The 20,872-nt window shown below is 40.9% G+C and overlaps 1 protein-coding gene and 1 long non-coding RNA gene across 3 annotated transcripts in view; one reads left to right on the top strand and one right to left on the bottom strand.

The window, feature by feature from the left end:
- PAXBP1 (PAX3 and PAX7 binding protein 1) overlaps window positions 1-4,493 on the bottom strand; it is a 33,833-nt gene extending 29,340 nt beyond the window's left edge. The window contains exons 1-2 of the mRNA XM_025985189.2: window positions 4,039-4,493; window positions 2,241-2,369 (exon numbers count right to left, since the gene is read on the bottom strand). Coding sequence (XP_025840974.2) covers window positions 2,241-2,369; window positions 4,039-4,393 — 484 coding nt within the window. The 5' untranslated portion in view covers window positions 4,394-4,493. The remainder of the gene's footprint in view (window positions 1-2,240; window positions 2,370-4,038) is intronic.
- A 105-nt stretch (window positions 4,494-4,598) lies between these two features.
- Window positions 4,599-20,872, top strand: part of LOC140595796 (uncharacterized) — a 59,034-nt gene continuing 42,760 nt past the window's right edge. For both annotated transcript variants that reach the window (XR_011997673.1, XR_011997672.1), the window contains exon 1: window positions 4,599-4,697. This is a non-coding gene — a long non-coding RNA (uncharacterized lncRNA). The remainder of the gene's footprint in view (window positions 4,698-20,872) is intronic.

Here is a 20,872-nt window from a genome sequence, read left to right as displayed (position 1 = left end):
ATTTCATACAAATGAGTACCATCATCTTGACACTTTCCTATCTCTTCTCTGGCTATTATGATTCTATTTAGTAAAATCCTCTTCTCTATGCATACATTTATTAAAGATAGAAGTCTTTGGTCCTCTGGAATTTCTCTTCCTTGCTGCTCCCTCATCGATTCCATTTACTTCTGCTATTAATAAATACCTTGCTAAGCACCATACCTAAATCCACATCTCCCCAACTGTTTACTGGCTATTTCCACTCAAGTTCAAGTTTAAAAGCAAACTCCTTATTTTATGAATAACACAAAAATGTCAAGTTTTCTAACTTGACAGTAGTTGGAGATTAATGCACCTCTGCCTATCTAAGGAGGACTGCATAAGGAAGAGTTCAGGACTGTCAGCTGATTAATGAAAAGAGCTCCACAGCACCATCATTTCAGGGGTAAAGGTGACAATATATAATACAGAGGCTCTACCTTTAGGGAGGACGTTAATTAAGTCACCTGGCAAGTGCAGTATCAGTTATGTAAAAGTGGAAGACAGGTCACAGGGAAGGCCTCAAAAATCCCAGACTTGCTTCAATTTCTAATGGTCCTTTCTCATTTCTCCTGACCTCTCTTGCACTATTATATTGCACACAGTCGGTTCTCAAGATATTTGGGAAAAAAGCAGTTTCCTAGACTCCAAAATAAGTGGTTCCCCTAAAAATACTCCTCCTCCCACCTGCCTTCCCTATTTCTGTATATAATACAGAATTGTTCTCTCAGTCACCATGGCACAAAAGTTCAAATTTGACTGTTTCTTTTAAATCCAATAGCTAAAGCCTATATCAAGCCTACAAACTTCTTCCTTGGAACGTTTTTCAAATAATCCTTTCTTTTCACTTCTTCTCCCACACCCACAGCGAACATTTTTAACTCATCCACAATTTCCCACTGAGTCAGGAAAAGCCTTAGTCTTGCTCAACTAAGACCTTTTTAAACTCCCTATTAATTGATCAAAGCTGGCCCTTGATTTTAAACAGCTTTAGGGCTCCAATCTCTCCTTGCACCAATCCATTCTGCATGTTAATACCAGGTTACAGTTTCAAAGGCATTTTTCATGTCACCATCTTGGCAAGCCACTGAACACAGCAACTCTAAACCCCTTATTGGAGATTAAACATCCTTCATAATCGGTCAACAATGTACCTTTCACCCCAAACCTCCACTTCCTCTACAAATCATCTACTTTGACCTGACAGGTATACTTGTTCTTGCCTTAGTCACTTTAATCTTCGATGATACACTCTATCTTCCCTTTCCCATCTTTTGGAATTTAAATTATCAAAAACCCAGTTTCATATTCCACTTTATCTATAAAGCATTCCTTCTCCTGCCTCCAAAAAAAGAAAAAAAAAATGTAGTTCCCTTTTAAACCACTCACTGGACATTCTGCCAAACACTAGGTCCAATGATACATTTAAGTAATTTTGATGCTGTCTCCAAAATTAGACTCTAAATTTGAGATACAATGACATACCTTTTCACATTAAGCCTATGGCTGAGAACCTGTGAAATAATTCTATCCTTAATTCCATAGAATAAAAATATTTCTCTAAGGTATTTGCATGAGAATAACTCAGACCACAGCATATTATAATGAATCCACTTTCCTCCCAGACAAATAACTTTTTTAAATTGTTAAGCTTCAGTTGTGAAAGGGTGTGAGAAATGTCTGTACAATGCAGGCAGGGGCCTCACACTGAGGAGTCCTCACCACATATCTGATAAGGCTACAGAATGAGAAAGCATTATCAATAAACATTAAAACAAGGGCGTTCCTAAAAGTTCTGCAAGAATTAAACCAACTGTGAAAATATCACCAAAGAAATTGAACACCAGTCTCTATAAAATACAAGTACAGGAACTTACACAGTACTACCTCAAACAGAAATAAACCTGGGTCTCAGGCTTAAAATGGGAAACTTCCTTTCTCTGGTCAACAGCAGCCTGAACACCAGCAGGAAAATTTGGGGAGGATTCAGGTGCTACAGCAGAAACATTTCAGCAGCAGTTAATTCTGTCTTTGTGAAAAATCACATTTACTGTGTAGCTGTGTTAGAATTAAATAATAGAACTGTATCAATATTCAATTTGGACCTTTGAAAACAATCGAGTCAACTGACTCTACATATACAGCAAATCCATTCAATCCCTGTGAGAAAGAGGTTTCATTTTGTTGTTTCAAAAGACTCCTATGAGTTTGGTACTTACTGTCTGCTGAGGAGTTGAGTTCTGTTTTAATCTTCGATTTTTCAAGATCTTCTTTATATTCTTTCTTAAGTAATTTTACTATCTTTTTGCTGTAACTTGATTTCTTCACTTTGAAAACTTCTTCATTTTCTTAGAAAAGAAATTAAATGAAGTCTGTAGCAACCATTTCAGATAGCTTCGTTTCTAACTTTCACATGAACTTAGGTGCTTTTTGCATTCATCCAAATAGACACTCATAGAACAAAGCATTACATCATTTGAAGTTATTCCAAATCTGTCATAGACCCTCAAAAGCTGAAGTCAACTTCATAAATTAACCTCGCATAATGCAAATTTGAGACCTTTTTTTTAAAAGGCACAACATATGCAACTGCACAAAATTTTCCTGTCCCATTGTCTTCCTCAGGAGGAAAACAAAATCATTGAAAAAAAGCACATAATTACTTTATTACGGTATCAGGGGAAAAAAGAAAAACATCCCAAATCAAAAGATGCTGGGTAATAGAACTGTCAAGTCTGACTAAATCTTTGTCCATCAGAAACTGACATATTATTTCAAGACTAAGCTGAGAACAAAGTTTTCAAAAATAAGTTCGGTATGTATCCACCACCTTTGATTTGAAAATTTTAAAGTCAAATGCAAACACTTTACCAAATAGTTTCTGCATCATTATGCAAAAAAAAAAAAAAAAAAAAATCTGGCAGTGGTCCTCTCAAACAAGATAAAAATTAACAGAAAGGTCAAAAAGAAACTGCCCACCTTACTGGAAAGATGAAAGAAAGCATCTTGCATCAAGATGCAAGTGAGATATCCAAAAGTCTTTCCTCCTAACATACGCTTAACTGAGTTACATAAACACACACACATGCAACTGGTCGGGAAGTTAGATTTAAGGCTCATGTATGATCAGAAAGCTAAATTCAGGGATCCCTGGGGATCCCTGGGTGGCGCAGTGGTTTAGCGCCTGCCTTTGGCCCAGGGCGCGATCCTGGAGACCCGGGATCGAATCCCACGTCGGGCTCCCGGTGCATGGAGCCTGCTTCTCCCTCTGCCTGTGTCTCTGCCTCTCTCTCTCTCTCTGTGTGACTATCATAAATAAATAAAAATAAATTAAAAAAAAAAAAAAGCAAGCTAAATTCACAGCAGCTTGGCCTCTCACACCCGATTGGATAAAACGCCTTCAGTTACTATTGCACCGTCTCTCTCCACCGCCGAGGAAAGCCGTACGTCTGCACCCCTACTCATTCCCATAGGAAAACTGAGGCTTGGCATTTGCAAAGGGCTGACCCCAGGTCACTCAGAACCAGGGCTTCCACTCCGGGGATTCTGCTCCCAGATTTAGGAAATCCTCCTTACAATCCCGGCCTTCCTAAGGTCCAGGATGCCTGGACAGATTCCCCCCAAGAGGCGTGGGCACCGGGACCTGCAGAAGATTCCGAGACCCGGCCAAGAGCAGACGAGGGGGACCCAACTCAACACACCCGCCGGGGGGGGGGGGGCAGCAGGACAGGGGACACTGAAATTTCCACTGAACAAAAATTCAGAATGACGGATCTGAGCAGGAAATGCACAGGAGGACGAGGAGGAGGAGGAGGAGGCGGTGGTTAAGAAAAGGCTGGCGGCGGCGCGGGAACGCGTCCTCCGCCGGGAGCAGAAGGCCGGAGGCGGGGAGAGATGTGCGGCGGGTCGGGCGCGAGGGCCGGGCGTCGGGGGAACGCGGGGAGGCCCGGCGGGGCGCCCAGGGCAGGCGGCCCAGGGCAGGGGTCTGGGCTCCGGGGGCCCCAGCGCGGCGCTCACCTTCCTCCTCGTCCTGGAAGCTCAGCAGGCTGGCCCGCGGCACCTCTTTGTTCTCCCGCGGCCTCTTGCGCGGCTTCAGCCCGTTGCCAGGCTCCGCGCCGCCCGGGAAGCAGCCCCCGGCCTCGGCCCCCGAGCCCGGGGTCAGCGCGGAAGGCGGCGGCAGCCCCGGGCCCTGCAGCGACTCCCCCCCAGGGGCCCGGTCGCCGCCGCCGGAGCCCGGGTCCTCGCCCGCGCCCGCGCCCGCGCCCGGCGGCGGGAGCAACGGCGGCGGCTCCTGCTCCTCATCGCGCTCTCGCTCCTCCTCCTCCGAGTCATTCCGCTTGCGCACGTTCACTCGCCGGGCCTTTCGGAACATCCCCGCGGCTCGCACGGCGGCCTCACGCCCGCTCCCACTCGGCGGCCCCGGCGGCGGCGAGCTCGCGACGGCGCACGCGCGCACCCCGGGCCCCAGCCGGGTCCGGTCTCGCCTGCCGTCTACCGCGCACCTCCGAGCGCGCATGCGCGGGCGCGCTCCCTCCGAGGAGAGCCCCACCGCGCCTCTCGCGAGAACGCCAGCTGGCCGCAGTGTCCTCTGCCGGCGTGGAGGACTGCGGGCGCGGAACTGGGACTCGGCGCCGTCCGACGGGTCACAAAGAGGATCATAGAGACGAGAGGACGGGGTAAGCTCGGTCTTCCCGCGGCCCCCGCTGCTGCAGTGCGTCTTCCGCACTTACGCAGAGTGGTCACGCGAGGAAAGCTCCCGCCAAGCGCGGGGAGGGGCCGATGGAGGGGGAGGAGGAGGAGGAAGGGAAGGGGAGGGAGGGGAGGAGGAGGAGGGGAAGGAGGGGAGGAGGAGGAGGAGGGGAAGGGGGGGAAGGAGGACGGGACGGAGAGGGGGGAGGGGGGAGGGGAGGAGGGAGAGTAGGGAGGGCAAGGGGAGGGGAGGGCAAGGGGGAAGGGAAGAGGAGAGAGGAGGGCAAGAGGGGAAGGGGAGGGGAGAGGGGAGGGCAAGGGGTAGGGGAAGAGGAGAGAGGAGGGCAAGAGGGGAAGGGGAGGGGAGAGGGGGAGGGCAAGAGGGGAAGGGGAGGGGAGAGGGGAGGGCAAGGGGGAGGGGAAGAGGAGAGAGGAGGGCAAGAGGGGAAGGGGAGGGGAGAGGGGGAGGGCAAGAGGGGAAGGGGAGGGGAGAGGGGAGGGCAAGGGGGAGGGGAAGAGGAGAGAGGAGGGCAAGAGGGGAAGGGAAGAGGAGAGAGGAGGGCAAGGGGGAGGGGAAGAGGAGAGAGGAGGGCAAGAGGGGAAGGGAAGAGGAGAGAGGAGGGCAAGAGGGGAAGGGGAGGGCAAGAGGGGAAGGGGAGAGGGGAGGGCAAGGGGGAGGGGAAGAGGAGAGAGGAGGGCAAGAGGGGAAGGGGAGGGGAGAGGGGGAGGGCAAGAGGGGAAGGGGAGGGGAGAGGGGAGGGCAAGGGGGAGGGGAAGAGGAGAGAGGAGGGCAAGAGGGGAAGGGAAGAGGAGAGAGGAGGGCAAGAGGGGAAGGGGAGGGCAAGAGGGGAAGGGGAGAGGGGAGGGCAAGGGGGAGGGGAAGAGGAGAGAGGAGGGCAAGAGGGGAAGGGAAGAGGAGAGAGGAGGGCAAGAGGGGAAGGGGAGGGCAAAAGGGGAAGGGGAGAGGGGAGGGCAAGGGGGAGGGGAAGAGGAGAGAGGAGGGCAAGAGGGGAAGGGGAGGAGGAGAAGGGGAGAGGGGGAGGGGAGGAGGACAGGAAGAAGGGGAGGAGGAGGAGAGGAGTGGAAGTAGTGGGAAGAGAGGGGAGGGGAGAGGAGGTGGGGGAAATCAGAAGGACAGACCAGGTTTGGGGAGAGAAAGTAGGTTCCAGGTGGGAGAGGCCTCCCGAACTCTCTGGTAGTTGTCACGGACTCTAGTGCCTACAGCTTTGTAGCCACAAAGCACTCGCGGAAGCCTTGGATTTCATCTATGAGAACCATTACCGGGCCTGATGGCTGCAGCCCGTGTCTCCGTTAAGCCGAAAGCCAACGTGTTTTAGTGTTTCCGAGGGAATGCCAAATTTTCCAGCATTTCTGAAACGCAGCTGATTTCAGAAACGGAAGGGAAATGGACCTGCACGAGTGGGGATGGTTGTGACATCAGCCTTGCGTCACAGACGAGGCCCCAGCAGGCTCCGGGACTGCTTGCCCAGGGTATCCCCAGACGGAGGCCTTTTCCTTCACCTGTGCGCCTCTAGGCGAGGTCCTTTGCACATCTCAAAATTGAGAGGGTAACAAAGGGCATTGCTATAGTGAAAAAAAAAAAAAGAAAAAAAAAGCACATCCATCACCAGAAGTTTTCCAGTTGTGCCTCAGTTAAAATTCTCATGATCCTCCTGAGATACTCTTTGAACGTGAAAGCAAATGAGTGTATCTTTATGAATTACCTCTTTTTACACAGCACGTAAACTATGTTTTTAGTTTAACATAAATTGGAGTTTGGTTCGTGTCCATACATAAAGGGTTGGCTTTTTTTTTTTTTTTTTTTTTTTTTTTTTTTTTACCTAGCTGCATACGGATCTCTTGTTGGAAGGTACCATAATTTATAAAACCACCCCATAAGGTTATTTCCCGTCTTGCTGTAATAATCAGTGCCACAATGAAAATCTTTGAAAAATGGTCACATCTGGAGAACAAGCTAGAACTGGACTTTGCTAGATCCAAATGTGTGCATTTGTAACTTTGCTAATTATAAGTTGCTCTTTATAGAATCTGTGTCTATTTGTACTCTTACCAGCAAATGTGAGAGCGCCTTTTGCCCACGCCATCCTGTCAAAATTTCGCTTAAAAGTTAAGTTCCTGGGATCCCTGGGTGGCGCAGTGGTTTGGCGCTTGCCTTTGGCCCGGGGAGCGATCCTGGAGACCCGGGATCAAATCCCACATCGGGCTCCCGGTGCATGGAGCCTGCTTCTCCCTCTGCCTGTGTCTCTGCCTCTCTCTCTCTCTCTCTGTGACTATCATAAATAAATAAAAATTAAAAAAAAAAAAAAGTTAAGTTCTTGGGGCAGCCCGGGTGGCTCAGCGATTTAGTGCTGCCTTCAGCCCAGGGCCTGATCCTGGAGACCTGGGATCGAGTCCCACGTGGAGCTCCTTGCATGGAGCCTGCTTCTCCCTCTGCCTGTGTCTCTGCCTCTCTCTCTCCTTGTGTCTCTCATGAATAATTAAATAATATCTTTAAAAAAAAAACTAAAGGTGGCTTAGTCCTTGAGTGTCTGTCTTTGGCTCAGGTTGTGAACATGGGGTCATGGGATCCAGTCCCACATGGGGTTCCCCACGGGGAGCCTGCTTCTCCCTCTGGCTGTGTCTCTGCCTCTCTCTCTCTCTCATACACAAATTAAAAAAAATGTTTTCTTTAAAGAATTAAGTTCCAAGTTGAAGCAGAAGATTCCAAGCCCACCAAGAATTTCTATGTCATACATATCTACCTTTTTCCCCCCTCTGGTTTTCTTTGGATTTGAGAACTGCCCAGCCGGGACCCACTTTTAGAAACTGGAAGGATGATTTAGGTTAAGAGCCTCTTCTGTAACATTTTCGTCCAGTTTATAGGAAAGGTTAGTAGCATCTAACTCCCATTCTACTCTCATTTCTCTCAAGTTCTTATATTCTAGTTGCTCAGCACTGATTTAAGTTCTGATTCCAATAGAGTGTTTCATTGGTGAAATGGAACTCCAGTTCCCATCACAGAAGATTCAAATTGTGCTGATTGGCCTCCAGACACCTGAGCCAAGAGACAGATTTACAGTAATATGATGAGGGCAGAGGCAACAAACATACGGCCCAGAACAGAACATGTTAATATCTTGGCTTAAAATTTCAAAAAGAACTTCCACCGTAAGAATGGTGGCTGAATATAGAGAGAGGGGAGGACACTTGTCATTTTAACATGAGCCAAGAAAGTGATAGACAATGAATGTATTTATAACTTTGACAGTCTACCTATTCAGATAATTAAAGGGCAAAGTTAAGCACTTGAAAGTTATTTTGCTACACAAGCAAGCCAAAGGTCCTTTTATAGAGGTTATAGATCTTGTGGAAATTAAATTCCTGAAACTGAATAGGTGCTTTGGTTGCCTGTCAGCCTGTATATTATGCAAACTGATGATTTTATAAAATGCTTCTGTGCTTTGAGTATTAAACAGACTAACTTTATTGCATATAGTATGTCATCACCATTTATTATTGGAATGTCTTTAGTATTCTAGGGAAACAAACACAGCTTACATAGAACTGTTATATCAGTCATTTTGTTTGAATCAAGAAGTTAGTTCTTCTTAAGCCATCTTTCCAGGCAATAATTCTGATTGTTTTTTTCCCCCACTGAATTGTGACTTCGCACGAATTAATTGACCCATAAATTCAGATAAAATAGGCAAACCAGTTTTGTTTTGTTTGCTGACTCAGTATTAGACTCTATAGTCTAGAACAATGGTTACGAAATGTAGGTCTATGAACCTGTGAAAAGTTTTCCCTAGTCAGCTGCCAAACGAGAAGAGGAAGAACAATCTGTGTAGAGTAGCCAGATGTCCTTTCTTAGGGAAAAAAATATTTATTCTGAGATTGTCTTTCTCTTTCCAGGTTAAGATACTAAAATCTCTTTCTGTCTGAAACAGGAAGGATGGTATATGATTGTGTGTTTGTTTTTGCATTCTTATTTGGCAGATTAAAAAGTAAAAGCTATGAATCCTCCTAAATTTTTAATTTTATCTAAAAATTGTATTTGGCAGGTGAAATCTCATAGTTTAGGAATCCCTGATCTAGGATTTTTTCTCTTTTCCTTCTAAGACTATAATTCAAAAATCCTATTCTGGAAAAATCATTTAATTATTTAAATGTCTTTAGAGCTTGCCTTGCTGAAGGCAGTTCTGCATCAACTTAAAGTGTAAGCTTCATGGGAGAAGAGATTTTATGTTTTGTTCACTGTTATCTTCATGGTCCCTGGAATGCACCTGCACACAATAGGCAATAAATATTTGCTGACTGAATGGTACTGAACATTATCTGTTTATTTAAATACTGATAAATATTTCTTCCCATGTTGATATAAATTACATTTTCTACAGCTTATGTCCCCTTATTCTCAAAAGTTCGCAATACATTTGTTATAAATTACTGGGGAGATGAGTTCTTAAAGCAGTAATAGGTCCCCATAGGCCTTTCGGAACTGGAAGCCTGATTACATAGCACTAACTGGGCGAACATGGGCACCTGATCCAAGGTGAGCCAATCAGATTGTCCCAGATTTTGCACTTGAAACTAAGACCATGAGTCCCTGCTTGTGGCTGGCATTGCAATGAATTCAAGAGCCCAAGGGAAGCCATAAATTACCATGTCGATTCAAAAGCTGAGAAAACTAGTCTGTGTAGCAGAAGAAAAGAATGAAGCAGATGTGCTAGAAAGCAGAAGGCAAAATAGCCTGTGGGGTTCTTGTTTCTTTCCTGGTTCTCAATGCTCCTTGAAGCAGGATTGCACTGCTGTCTGTGGGCTCCCTAAGATGCCCCAGAATCCTTAGGGTAAATTTCTTTTTCATTGTGTTGCTATTGGGGATGTTTTCTTGTTTGACTGTGTGTTTTTGCTTAAAATACTTCACGTTTGGGACACCTGGGTGGCTCAGCGGTTGGGTGGCTGCCTTTGGCTCAGGTTGTGATCCCGGGATCTGGGATCGAGTTCTGCATTGGGCTCCTGTGAAGAGCCTGCTTCTCCCTCTGCCTATGTCTCTGCCTCTCTCTCTCTCCCTCTCTCTCTCTCTGTCTCTCATGAATAAATAAATAAATATTTTTTTTAAAAAAAGCCCTCATATTTGTTTCCATTAGTTAGAATCAACACTAGGACCAAAAAATTCTAACAAATTCTAACAAAATGACCAACAGTTTTTTAAATTCATAGTAATGTTAGTTTTATCTGTGCACTTTGTAAATTGTGGGTTTTTTTCTTTCAAGATTTTATTTGAATTCAAGTTTGTTCACATATAGTGTAGTATTAGTTTCAGAGGTAGTATTACTATCACTATAGTATAGTATTAGTTTCTAGACACTCTAGAGGTAGAGTGTCTTATGATTTGCTTCCCTCTCTGTTTTCATCTTATTTTATTTCTTCCTTCCCTTCTCCTATGTTGATCAGTTTTGTTTCTTAAATTCCACATAGGGAATTCCTACGTGAATGAAATCATATGATACTTGTCTTTGACTTATTTCGTTTAGCATAATATCCTCTAGTTCCTTGATCCATGTCGTTGCAAATGGCAAGATTTCATTCTTTCTGATGGCTGAGTAGTATTCCATTGTATATATATACCACACCTTCCTTATCCATTCATCTCATGATAGACATCTGGGCTCTTTCCATAGTTTGGCTATTGTGGACATTGCTGCTATAAACATTGGGGTGCATGTGCCCCTTCAAATCACTATGTTTGTATCTTTTGGGTAAATACCTAGTAGTGCAATTGCTGGGTTGTAGGGTAGCTCTATTTTTAGCTTTTTGAGGAACCTCCATACTGTTTTCCAGAGTGGCAGTACCACGTTTGCATTCCCACCAACAGTGTAAGAGGGTTCCCCTTTCTCTGCATCCTCACCAACATCTCCTGTTTTCTGAGTTGTTAATTTTAGCCATTCTGACTGGTGTGATGGTATCTCATTGTGGTTTTGATTGTATTTCTCTGATGATGAGTGATGTTGAGCATTTTTTCATGTATCTATTGGCCATCTGGATGTCCTCATTGGAGAAATGTCTGTTCATGTCTTCTGCCCATTTCTTGACTGGATTTTTTGTTTTTTGGGTATGGAATTTGACAAGTTCTTTATAGATTTTAGATACTAGCCCATTGTCCATTATGTCATTTGCAAATATCTTCTCCCATTCTGTAGGTTGCCTTTTAGTTTAGCTTTTGTTTTCTTTGCTGTGCAGAAGCTTTTTATCTTGATGAAGTCCCAGTAGTCCATTTTTGCTTTTGTTTCCTTCTCTCCAGAGACATTTCCAGTAAGAAGTTGCTGTGGCCAAAGTCAAAGAGGTTGCTGCCTGTATTTTCCTCTAGGATTTTGATGGATTCACATTTAAGTCTTTCATTCATTTTGAATTTATTTTCATGTATGGTTTAAGAAAGTGGTCCAGATCAAAACAAAACAAAACAAAACAAAACAAAACAAAACAAAACAAAAAAAAAAAAGTGGTCCAGAAAAGAAATATACCTGAAAATAGATCTGGTCCCATAAGTACCAAAAAAAAAAAAAAAGGAGGGGGGCCAGTTTCATTTTTCTGCATGTGGCTGTCCAGTTTTACCACCACCATTTGTTGATGAGACTGTCTTTTTTCCACCGGATATTCCTTCCTGCTTTGTTGAAGATTAGTTAACCCTGGAGTTGAGGGTCCATTTCTGGGTTCTCTATTCTGTTCCATTTATCTGTGTGTTTTTGTGCCAGTATCATACTGTCCTGATTATTACAGCTTTGTAATACAGCTTGAAGTGAAGCATTGTGATGCTTCCAGCTTTGCTTTGCTTTCTCAACATTACTTTGCCTACTCAGGATCTTTTCTGGTTCCACACAAATTTTAAAATTGTTTGTTCTAGCTCTGTGAAAAATATTGGTAGTATTTTGATAGGGATTGTGGTTTTAAATTTTTAAGTTTAGCAGCTTAATATCTCTTCAGCTTTACTGTAGAAATTTAAAGAGGACTTGTCTTTCTTTTTTTTTCTCTTAAGATATCCATGCAGATATTAATTTTCTTTTATTAAGATATCTATATAGATACTAGCATTTAAGTCACAAGCAAAAGTGAGGAAAGCTCTTTATCTTGCAAGTCTGTAGTTATTGCAAGTACAGAGAACAAGTACCTCCATCCAGAGCATGTGAATGATACTATTAAAAATGTTAGGGCAGCCCTGGTGGCTCAGTGGTTTAGTGCTGCCTTCAGCCCAAGGTGTGATCCTGGAGACCTGGGATCAAGTCCCACATCGGGCTCCCTGCAAGGAGCCTGCTTCTCCCTCTGCCTGTGTCTCTGCCTCTCTCTCTCTGTATGTCTCTCATGAATAAATAAATAACATCTTTAAAAAAATGTTAGACAATTTCTAAATCCTTTTTCTCCAACTCTTTTGAAATAGAATCATTGTATCTACTTCCGTAAAATTATCTTTTTCTATCAAACCATTATTATTGATGGAATCCAGATTTAAATGACTCAGGCTTTTAAAAGTTAAATTTTTTTCCACCACATTAGAATTTTCAGTAGAGAGACACTCAACTTTTAAGAATATTTTAGCAATTCAACTGTAATGGCTCTTCCTCAATTTTCTGAAATGACAGTTTCTTCAAAAAAAGCAAGTGAAATTTCTTTTCATCCAAATTTAGGGTGTCATAATAAAAGTAAACAATGTTTTAATTCCTCGTATGGAAATATTGAGCTTATTCAGTATTTGAAAAATACAACTGCTGTTTAGACCAGGTCATTCTATTATTATCTACTTATTCAACAAAACTTACTAAGCATCTGCTATGTTTTAGGCATTGTGGGCAATAGGAAACAATAATGAACAAGACAGATATGTATTTTCTCCTTCCAGACCTGTAGTCTGTAGTCAGGTGCTAGAGACGTAACAAACAAGTACATAAAAATTAATTACTAACTGCAGTTAATATTATTTAGAAATCAGTAGGGTACTGCATCCTAAGAAGCACAAATATAAAGTGATAGAAATTTTAACTTGATTTATTTCTTCCCATGTGCCAATGACTATTTAAATATCTTCATCATCAGTAAATATGTAAGAATTTCTAGGATTGAGACAGAACATTTTCTTTCAAGATTATGATTACTAGCTCCAGGATGATTCCTTGAGTAAACGTTTCTTAAAAATTTTCATGTAAAATGAGGAGCAGTTGAAATCATTTTATCTAGTTCAGTATTTTACATTTGTCTTTTTTTGAAGTAATCTCTATACCAATATGGAGCTCAAACTCACCACCTCAATATCAAGAGTCCCATGTTCCTCTAAGTCAGCCAGGCACCCCCATATTTTTTTACATTGCTAGTGTTGCTCTGTGAAAGAGTATAATTTGCAATCATAGTACAGATATAATACTTATATTGCATTCATAGTGGACACCTTATAAATGCATCTAAGAAATATACTACTAATGCAAAAGCAAAAATAGCAATGCAGCCTCTCTGAAAGAACTCACTTGTGTTAGCTCAATACCATGCATACATTACTGTCTGTCCTACTTGAGATAAAAATGAAAAGAAAATACATTATTAAAAACAACAGTTATGGGATCCCTGGGTGGCGCAGCAGTTTGGCACCTGCCTTTGGCCCAGGGCACAATCCTGGAGACCCGGGATCGAATCCCACGTTGGGCTCCCGGTGCATGGAGCCTGCTTCTCCCTCTGCCTGTGTCTCTGTCTCTGTCTCTGTCTCTCTCTCTCTCTCTCTCTCTCTCTCTCTGTGTGTGTGTGTGTGTGTCTGACTATCATAAATAAATAAAAATTTAAAAAAATAAAAAAATAAAAAATAATAAAAACAACAGTTATAAGTATCTCTTCTAGGTATAAAAGACAATGTTTCTTTCTTCTGTGTTATTGAGTGTTACTAGAAGGCAGCAAGGTAAACCCAGTAACCTTGTAGTACAATTACATAGAGAAGAACCAAAGCAAGCTTGCAATTCCTTAAAAACTAAGTGGACTTTTATTTTTTATTTATTTATTTATTTAGAAAGAGAGAGTGGTGGAGAGGAGTGGAGGAGAGAAAGTTCTAAGCAGACTCCTCGCTGAGTGCAGAGACCAACACTGGGCTCGATCTCAAGACCCTGAGATCATGACCCAAACTGAAACCAGGAGTTAGACGCCTACCTGACTATGCTACCCAGGTGCCCCAATTAAGTGGACTTTTAAACATAACCTTTCTTTAATTATAAAAGTACTACCTGCCTATTTAGAAATTCAGGTAATGCAGAACAAAAGAAAGAAAATTATTACTTATAATCTTAACACTTAATTTTTGATGCATTTCCTTCCAGAATTTCATTCATTGCTTCTTAGTGACTTCGTCATTCTGGTACATAATCTACTTGGAGTTAGTTCTATACTCTGTTTATCTTTAATAATCATATCCACCACTCTACTTTGGCTTGCTACAATGACTGCACCTCAGACCTTCTCCAAGTCACTGGTGGAGTTATTGGGTATCTTTGAGGAACTGTCTCACTTCCATCCTTCCCGTCTGCTTACTCCACCTCCAGTTACTCATTACTGTTCACTGCCCATTCTCTTCCTCCTGCCTTTGTTTCCCTCCTTTTCCAGGTTGGATTTCATGGGGCAAGATTATAGTCACCCCTTTGCTACAATTTTAACTCTCCTCTCCCCTCTCCCTTTGTTATACTCAACCAGCAAAAATTTAGCCATAGTTGAGGCAGAACTTTCTGTATCTGCTCTTGAGTAGCTAAAATTCCTGATTCTGTTTTAAATGGAATGCAGACTTCATATGGATGCTAAAAACATTTCTAATACATTGTTGTAATATGTTTTTCTGTTTGAGTCAGACAAGTGTAGTAGCCAAGTTATATGTAAAGGTACATGAGATTTTATTTTATTTTATTTTTTATTTATTTTTTTGGTACATGAGATTTTAATAATATAATCAGTGAGCTCAAATGTATAGGTAAAATGATAGAATCATGTACTCTCCAGAAACTACTTAATCATCTGTTTCATCTGGGAAACATTTATAATTAGCCATCATTAACCTGGCTACAATTAAAAAAAAAAAACAACTTGGACAAATTCTTCAGGGTAGAGATTTTACACGGCACATTCTCTCCAACCACAGAGAAAGTTACATGACAAACTAAACTCAAAAAGCAACCCTTCTGAATGTAAATTCCTTAAAAAGCCTTGACTACTTGGGAATTATTGAGCAGCCACCTAAATCTCCGAATGAAAGAAGAAATAAAATATGCTTTAAATTATCTAAAAATTCTAAAATTAATAAAAATGCTGATAGTTGCATATAAAGTATATGATACACATCTAAAGGTATAGTTGAAGTATAACTTCAAACTGTTTGTAATTATGAAATTGTGATAGAAATAAATTACCCAACCTCGGAAAGCACAAAACAAAACCCTGGCAAAGTAATTCAAAGGTTGTGGAGAATTGGAATATTCAAAGAGAAAACTATAATCAATAAATGAGAAAACAATAACACCCAAAACGTAGGAATTATAAAGAAAAACCTAAGCCTGATTTTAAAAAGCATTACAAAATACGCAAACCACCTACAACATTAGATATAACCAGAGCCAAATTAATTACAAGGAGATGTTATATGGAACCCAGCAACAATACATATGAAATTCTACAGAAAATGTACTTTGTAACAAAATACACATTTCACAAAACTGACATAAGGAGAGCCAAATGGTCTTAACAAGCAAATAACAAAAAGAAGCAGGAAAGATATTAAAGAGGTAGACAGAGTTTGACTTAAAGCTGTGAGAATGACCGCAAAGTTATTATCAGTCTTTTCTCCCATTACCCCAATGAAACCATGACAAAGGAGATGAAAGAGACTTCTGCATATGAGGGATTTCAGTAAATTTATCCAGACTTTTAATCTGTGTTCTTGGTAAGTTTCCTCTCCCATACTATGAGAGTAGCATATAATCCCTTCTCAACTAATGACTACATAACTCTTTACTGAAAAGATGGAACCATCAGAAAGGGCCACATCTACAAATCTGCTTGCATCTGTACTTACTCTTGTTTGCCTTCACTCATGTCAGTCAAAACAGAATAATCCTTCTTCCTAGCTAAAATTAATCTATCAAACTATGCACTGTATTCACTTTCTTTAAGGACTTCATTCTATTGTCTAACCCCTGTGTCTTCTGCTCCCTGTCAGCACACACACCTACTTTAGTAAGTTCCATCCTAGAACTTCCTTGGACATTTCACTCTAGCTCCTTTTGTCTGGTCTCCTTCACAGCTGAACGTCATACACTTGTCTCTACTCACTGCCAGCACTTCCTCATCTCCCATTCATTCCTCAAACCTCTCCAGTCTGGCTTCTGTCTCCACGACTTTGCTAACACTCCTCTTTTAAGGCCACCAATGACTGACCTCTTACAAATCCAGAGGATGCTTCTATGTTCATCTTATTCAATTTATCAACAGCCTTCAAACCAATTGACCCCACTCTCCTACTTGAAGTACCATCCTCTCAGTGGTGTACAGGAGCTGACTTATGTGGACTTAAGAAGAGCTGATTATACAATCTCTTCTCAACTTCATGCTCAGTGCTGTCACATTGTAGCTTGAAACTGGCTGAGGCAGGAATATTTACTCCATGGAAATCAGCAGATTCCTCAAATCAGATCTCTTTTACCTGGAGAGCTGGTATTAAACATTTAGCAGAACATCACTGCTTCAAAAACACCCCAGGCTCATATTATTTCCTTTTTCACTAACCTTGCTAGCCCTTTAGAGGATCTCCTGTAAGTAATCACTAAGTATACAATTGTTTTGTTGTTTGATCTTGGATCATTTTTTTTTTAACTCTCTTGTTAGACAATTGAATTAAATCATATGGCTTTATTATCATAATAAGGATGACCTTAGGCCTGTGACCAACATGGATCAGTTGAATTGAATGAAGTGAATAGTAGGAGTTGAATTTAGTTAAGTTGGCAAATAAGTAATCACCTTCTGAGAAATTACTCCTGGTTTGCCCTAGCCCAAATAGACACTTGAATGCCTAACCATGGGATACCAAGTGACCATGTTGATCTAGCTGCTCTGATGAACTAAAGTTATCTGATCTACTAAAATATAAAGCTGGACATGCAAAACAGTCCTCTAAAATTTGGTGGAAGTAGTACATATGTGATTGGATGCTAACAGATCTTGAAGACGCTGTTCCCTGTGCTTTGTGTCTTGTACTCTTGATGCATTGCTACCTGTCCTTTGAAGCATACCTATGGCTTCTTGGGGTATTCCCAAAGACCAACTGATTAAGGAAGAAAAAATTCAAGTCTAGTTTACATAGTTTACATGTGGTTCTACATGATGTGCTGACACCACCTAAAGTGGGCTTTGTAGCGGTATAGCCCCAGTCAGGAGTGGACATGAAGAAAGCTGTGAAAGGATATCATCCCAGTTCGTCTGGCTGCTTGCTTTGCCAGGGAAATGCTGGCTAGAAGAACAGGTTTATTCTGACTCATTATATAAGTCACCAATGGAATAATTTCCACTCTTCAGCTGGGGTTCCTCAAGAAAATTAGCCTCTTTGCCCTAAGGCATCCTTTTAAAGTATTAAATTAGCTTATCTTTTATTCATCTAGAATGAACTTATCTTGTAGGCATCTAAGTATGTTCCATCTTGAGAGAATTAAGAAAATAGCCATTCAGATCATTTTCTATATGGTTTAGTTCTCTTGCAGAGGCCAGGGTAAGAAAGGCTGGAGTGAATGGTCAGTGACTTAGAATTAGACAAAGTGATATGAGAACAAATGATATGAATAGACTCAAAATAAGCACAAATAGGGGGATACTTGTGTCTATGCAAAGTCCCCCCGCCAAAAAGAATGCTCTCAATAATCAGGTGGATCAGATGACTCATTCTATGGATATAGTCTACCTCTTTCTCTAGCTACACTAGTTTACAGTGGCCTTCGGAACAAAGTAGTCATGGTGTCAAGGATGAAGGTTTTGCATGGATTCAACAACGTGGACTTCCTTCACCAAAACTGATCTATTTAGTGCCCAACCTGTTGACAGCAGAAACCAAGGTTGATCCTCCAATATGAAACATTTCCTGGGAGGACCAGTCATTTTCATTATACTAGGCCCTTCCAGTCATTAAGGGGAAACAATTTGTCCTCATTGGATAACTGAGATGTTATTCTATGGATTTTTTCCCCTGTGACAGTTAATTTTATGTGTCAACTTGACTAGGCTAAGGGATGCCCAGATTGCTGATAAAACACTATTTCTGGATATATCTGTGAAGATGTCTCCCATAGAGATAAGATCTCCTTTACCAATGTGAGTGGGCATGATCCAATCTGTTGAGGGCCCGAACAGAACACTCTACTTGAGCTGGGACATTCATTTTCTGCTTGAGCTGAGGTATTGATTTTCTCATGCCTTTTATAGCTGTTGTTTTTCCCCAATACAGAATCCAGTGAAGATTGTGTATTACATTCAGTTGTCATAGAACATAACTGTTCTAGAACAGCCCATCTCTCTCTCACTTTTTTTTTGTTTTAATGACATTGATATTTTTAGAGTCCAGTTCAGCTTTCTGAGTTTTTCCTCATTTTCATTTTTGTAGAATGTGCCTTAATTTGGATCCGAATTAGATGCAGACTTAACATTTTTAACAAGAATACTAAATAGGTAATGTTGTGCCTTCTCACTGTGATAATACAGACTCATGGAATCTTTTTCGAATCAATATGCTATAAACCATTCCTGTAATTGATCATATTGATGCTCAGATGGCCCCTCTTATGGCCAGTGGAATCCTTTAGTCTGGCTTCTGTAGTTTTTGGATATGTTCCCATCAATTTATTGAGCTTTTCTTAATTTCTGTCACAATAAGATATTCCAGACTTACCTCATACTTTTGCTGTGCTATCCCCTGGAATCAGCCATTTCTTCAAGGACCTATTTTGTTATTTGTTTGTTTGTTTTAATGGGGAATGGTTTTGAGAAAACAAAATTTAGGTATTGATGTGTTTTTTGCCACAAAGATGTCATTACTTCTTGGGCCTCTCAGTGGATAAAGCTATGTAATGTATACCTTAAAAACCCTGAGTTTGTGATTAATTTGTTTCTAAACACAGGTTGTTGCTTTTCCTCCCTTTAGTTCATATTTCCTATTATTAGAACTCTGGTTTCCCAAATCTTCAACATATTTACTCTTTTGCACAATCGTATAATACACACCAAATGGTTTCATAATCATGCCAGTACTACTACCAACAACAAGCCTATTAAATAAAATTCATAATGTATTTGCAGTTTTTAAAACTAATATTGTTTATATATGTTTTGTTTAAAAAATTTTAAACAAGTATTTAAACATTTTTTAGGTAATTGTGACAAAATATTTACATTTGTCAATTCTGGATGATAATTACATGAGTATCAGTTATATTATTATTTTCTTTTTAAAACTTTTTATTGAAAAAAACTTTTTATTGAAGTATAATGTGATTTTTAAAGGTACATATCTTTCTAGGTGAATGGCTAGATGAATTTTTACTAGTTGATATCTGTATATTTGTGGGGCAAGGTGCATAAGATAGATATAAAGAAGTAGAATTGGCTTCTAGCTTGTCTGTGCTTTAAGACACATTCCTAAATTGTACTTTAAAGTGGTTGTATGAGTTTATTCTCCCATCAAAATTATATGAGAATATTTATTTGCCTACAAGTAAGACAAAACTTGGTATTAAGTAGCTTTTTTTTTTTTTTTTTTTTTTTTGCTAGTCAAATAGATGAAATATCAGTGTCCCATTGCATTTGTCTTGGTTCTTTTAGTAGAGCTAATTTTTAACTCAGTTATTGGCTATTTGAGTGTCATGTGAATCACCAATTTATTTATTTCTGTTTAATATAATGTTAATCCTTTTCTTTTTCTTTCCCATATTTTAGAGTTGTTTGCAGTTTCATTTTAGTATTACCCAACTTAACATTATGATGTTGCTTAGGAGGTCAGGCTGTAGCTTTAGGTATTAAGCACTTGTTCTAGCATTTGTTTATATAAAAAGGCTCTTATTGGGTTTTCCCTATTACAAAAGTGATTCTATGTTTATTCAGAGAAGCTTAGAAAATCAAGATACTCAGGAAGGAGAAAATGAAAATCACTTTTAATATCATCACCCAGACACAGTACCATTAATATTTTAGTGTATATACTTTTTTTTTTTTAGACTTTATTTATTTATTCATGAGAGACACAGAGAGAGAGGCAGAGACATACGCAGAGGGAGAAGCAAACTCCTCGAGGGAAGTTTGATGTGGACTGGATCCCGGAACCTAGGATCACACCCTGAGCCAAAGGCAGACACTCAACTGCTGAGCCACCCAGGTGGCCCAGTGTATATCCTTCTGATCTTTTTACCCCTCTGCACACCATTTATTAAAATTCCTTCCCTTTTTCTCCTCTTCACACCATTTATTAAATTTCTTTTCCCATGGATTTGTGATATTATTCTTAACATGTGCTGATTCTTTTAAATGGGGCATCTGTTTTTGAGTTGTTCTTACCGCTTTATTTATTCGCCTGTGTGGTGTTGTGCCTGTATCATTTAAATTGGTGAGGCTTGAGATGCCTGGGTGGCTTAGCAGTTGTTGAGTGTCTGCCTTTGGCTAAGGCGTGATCCTGCTTTTGGGATAGAGTCCCACATCAGCCTCCCTGCAGGGAGCCTGCTTCTCCCTTTGTCTATCTCTTTGACTCTCTCTCTGTGTCTTGAATGAATGAATGAACAAATGAATGAGGCTTTATGATACATTGTGCTCCTGCAGAGCCAGCTCCCCCTCAGTGCTTTCCTGTAGGCTACATCAGGTAGCCTGATGACACATGTGTATCATTCTGAGTTGTGACTTGTGATTATGGACTCTGTTAAATTTAAAATGCATTAAAAATTTGAACAGAGCATTGGGTGTTATTCTATATGTTGGCAAATTGAACACCAATAAAAAAATAAATTAAAAAACTTTTGAACAGAAAAAGGGCTCAGCATTAAACAACTTTTTGTTTTCACATCTTTTTTTCCTATAACAAATCCCATCAGATTTATAAACGTCCTTCTGTAGATTCTGGAGAAAG

This window comes from Vulpes vulpes, chromosome 15 (genome assembly GCF_048418805.1).
Source record: "Vulpes vulpes isolate BD-2025 chromosome 15, VulVul3, whole genome shotgun sequence".
Classification (NCBI taxonomy): Eukaryota; Metazoa; Chordata; class Mammalia; order Carnivora; family Canidae; genus Vulpes; species Vulpes vulpes.
Note: the sequence above shows the minus strand (reverse complement) of the source record. Positions and strands in the feature narration are given on the sequence as shown.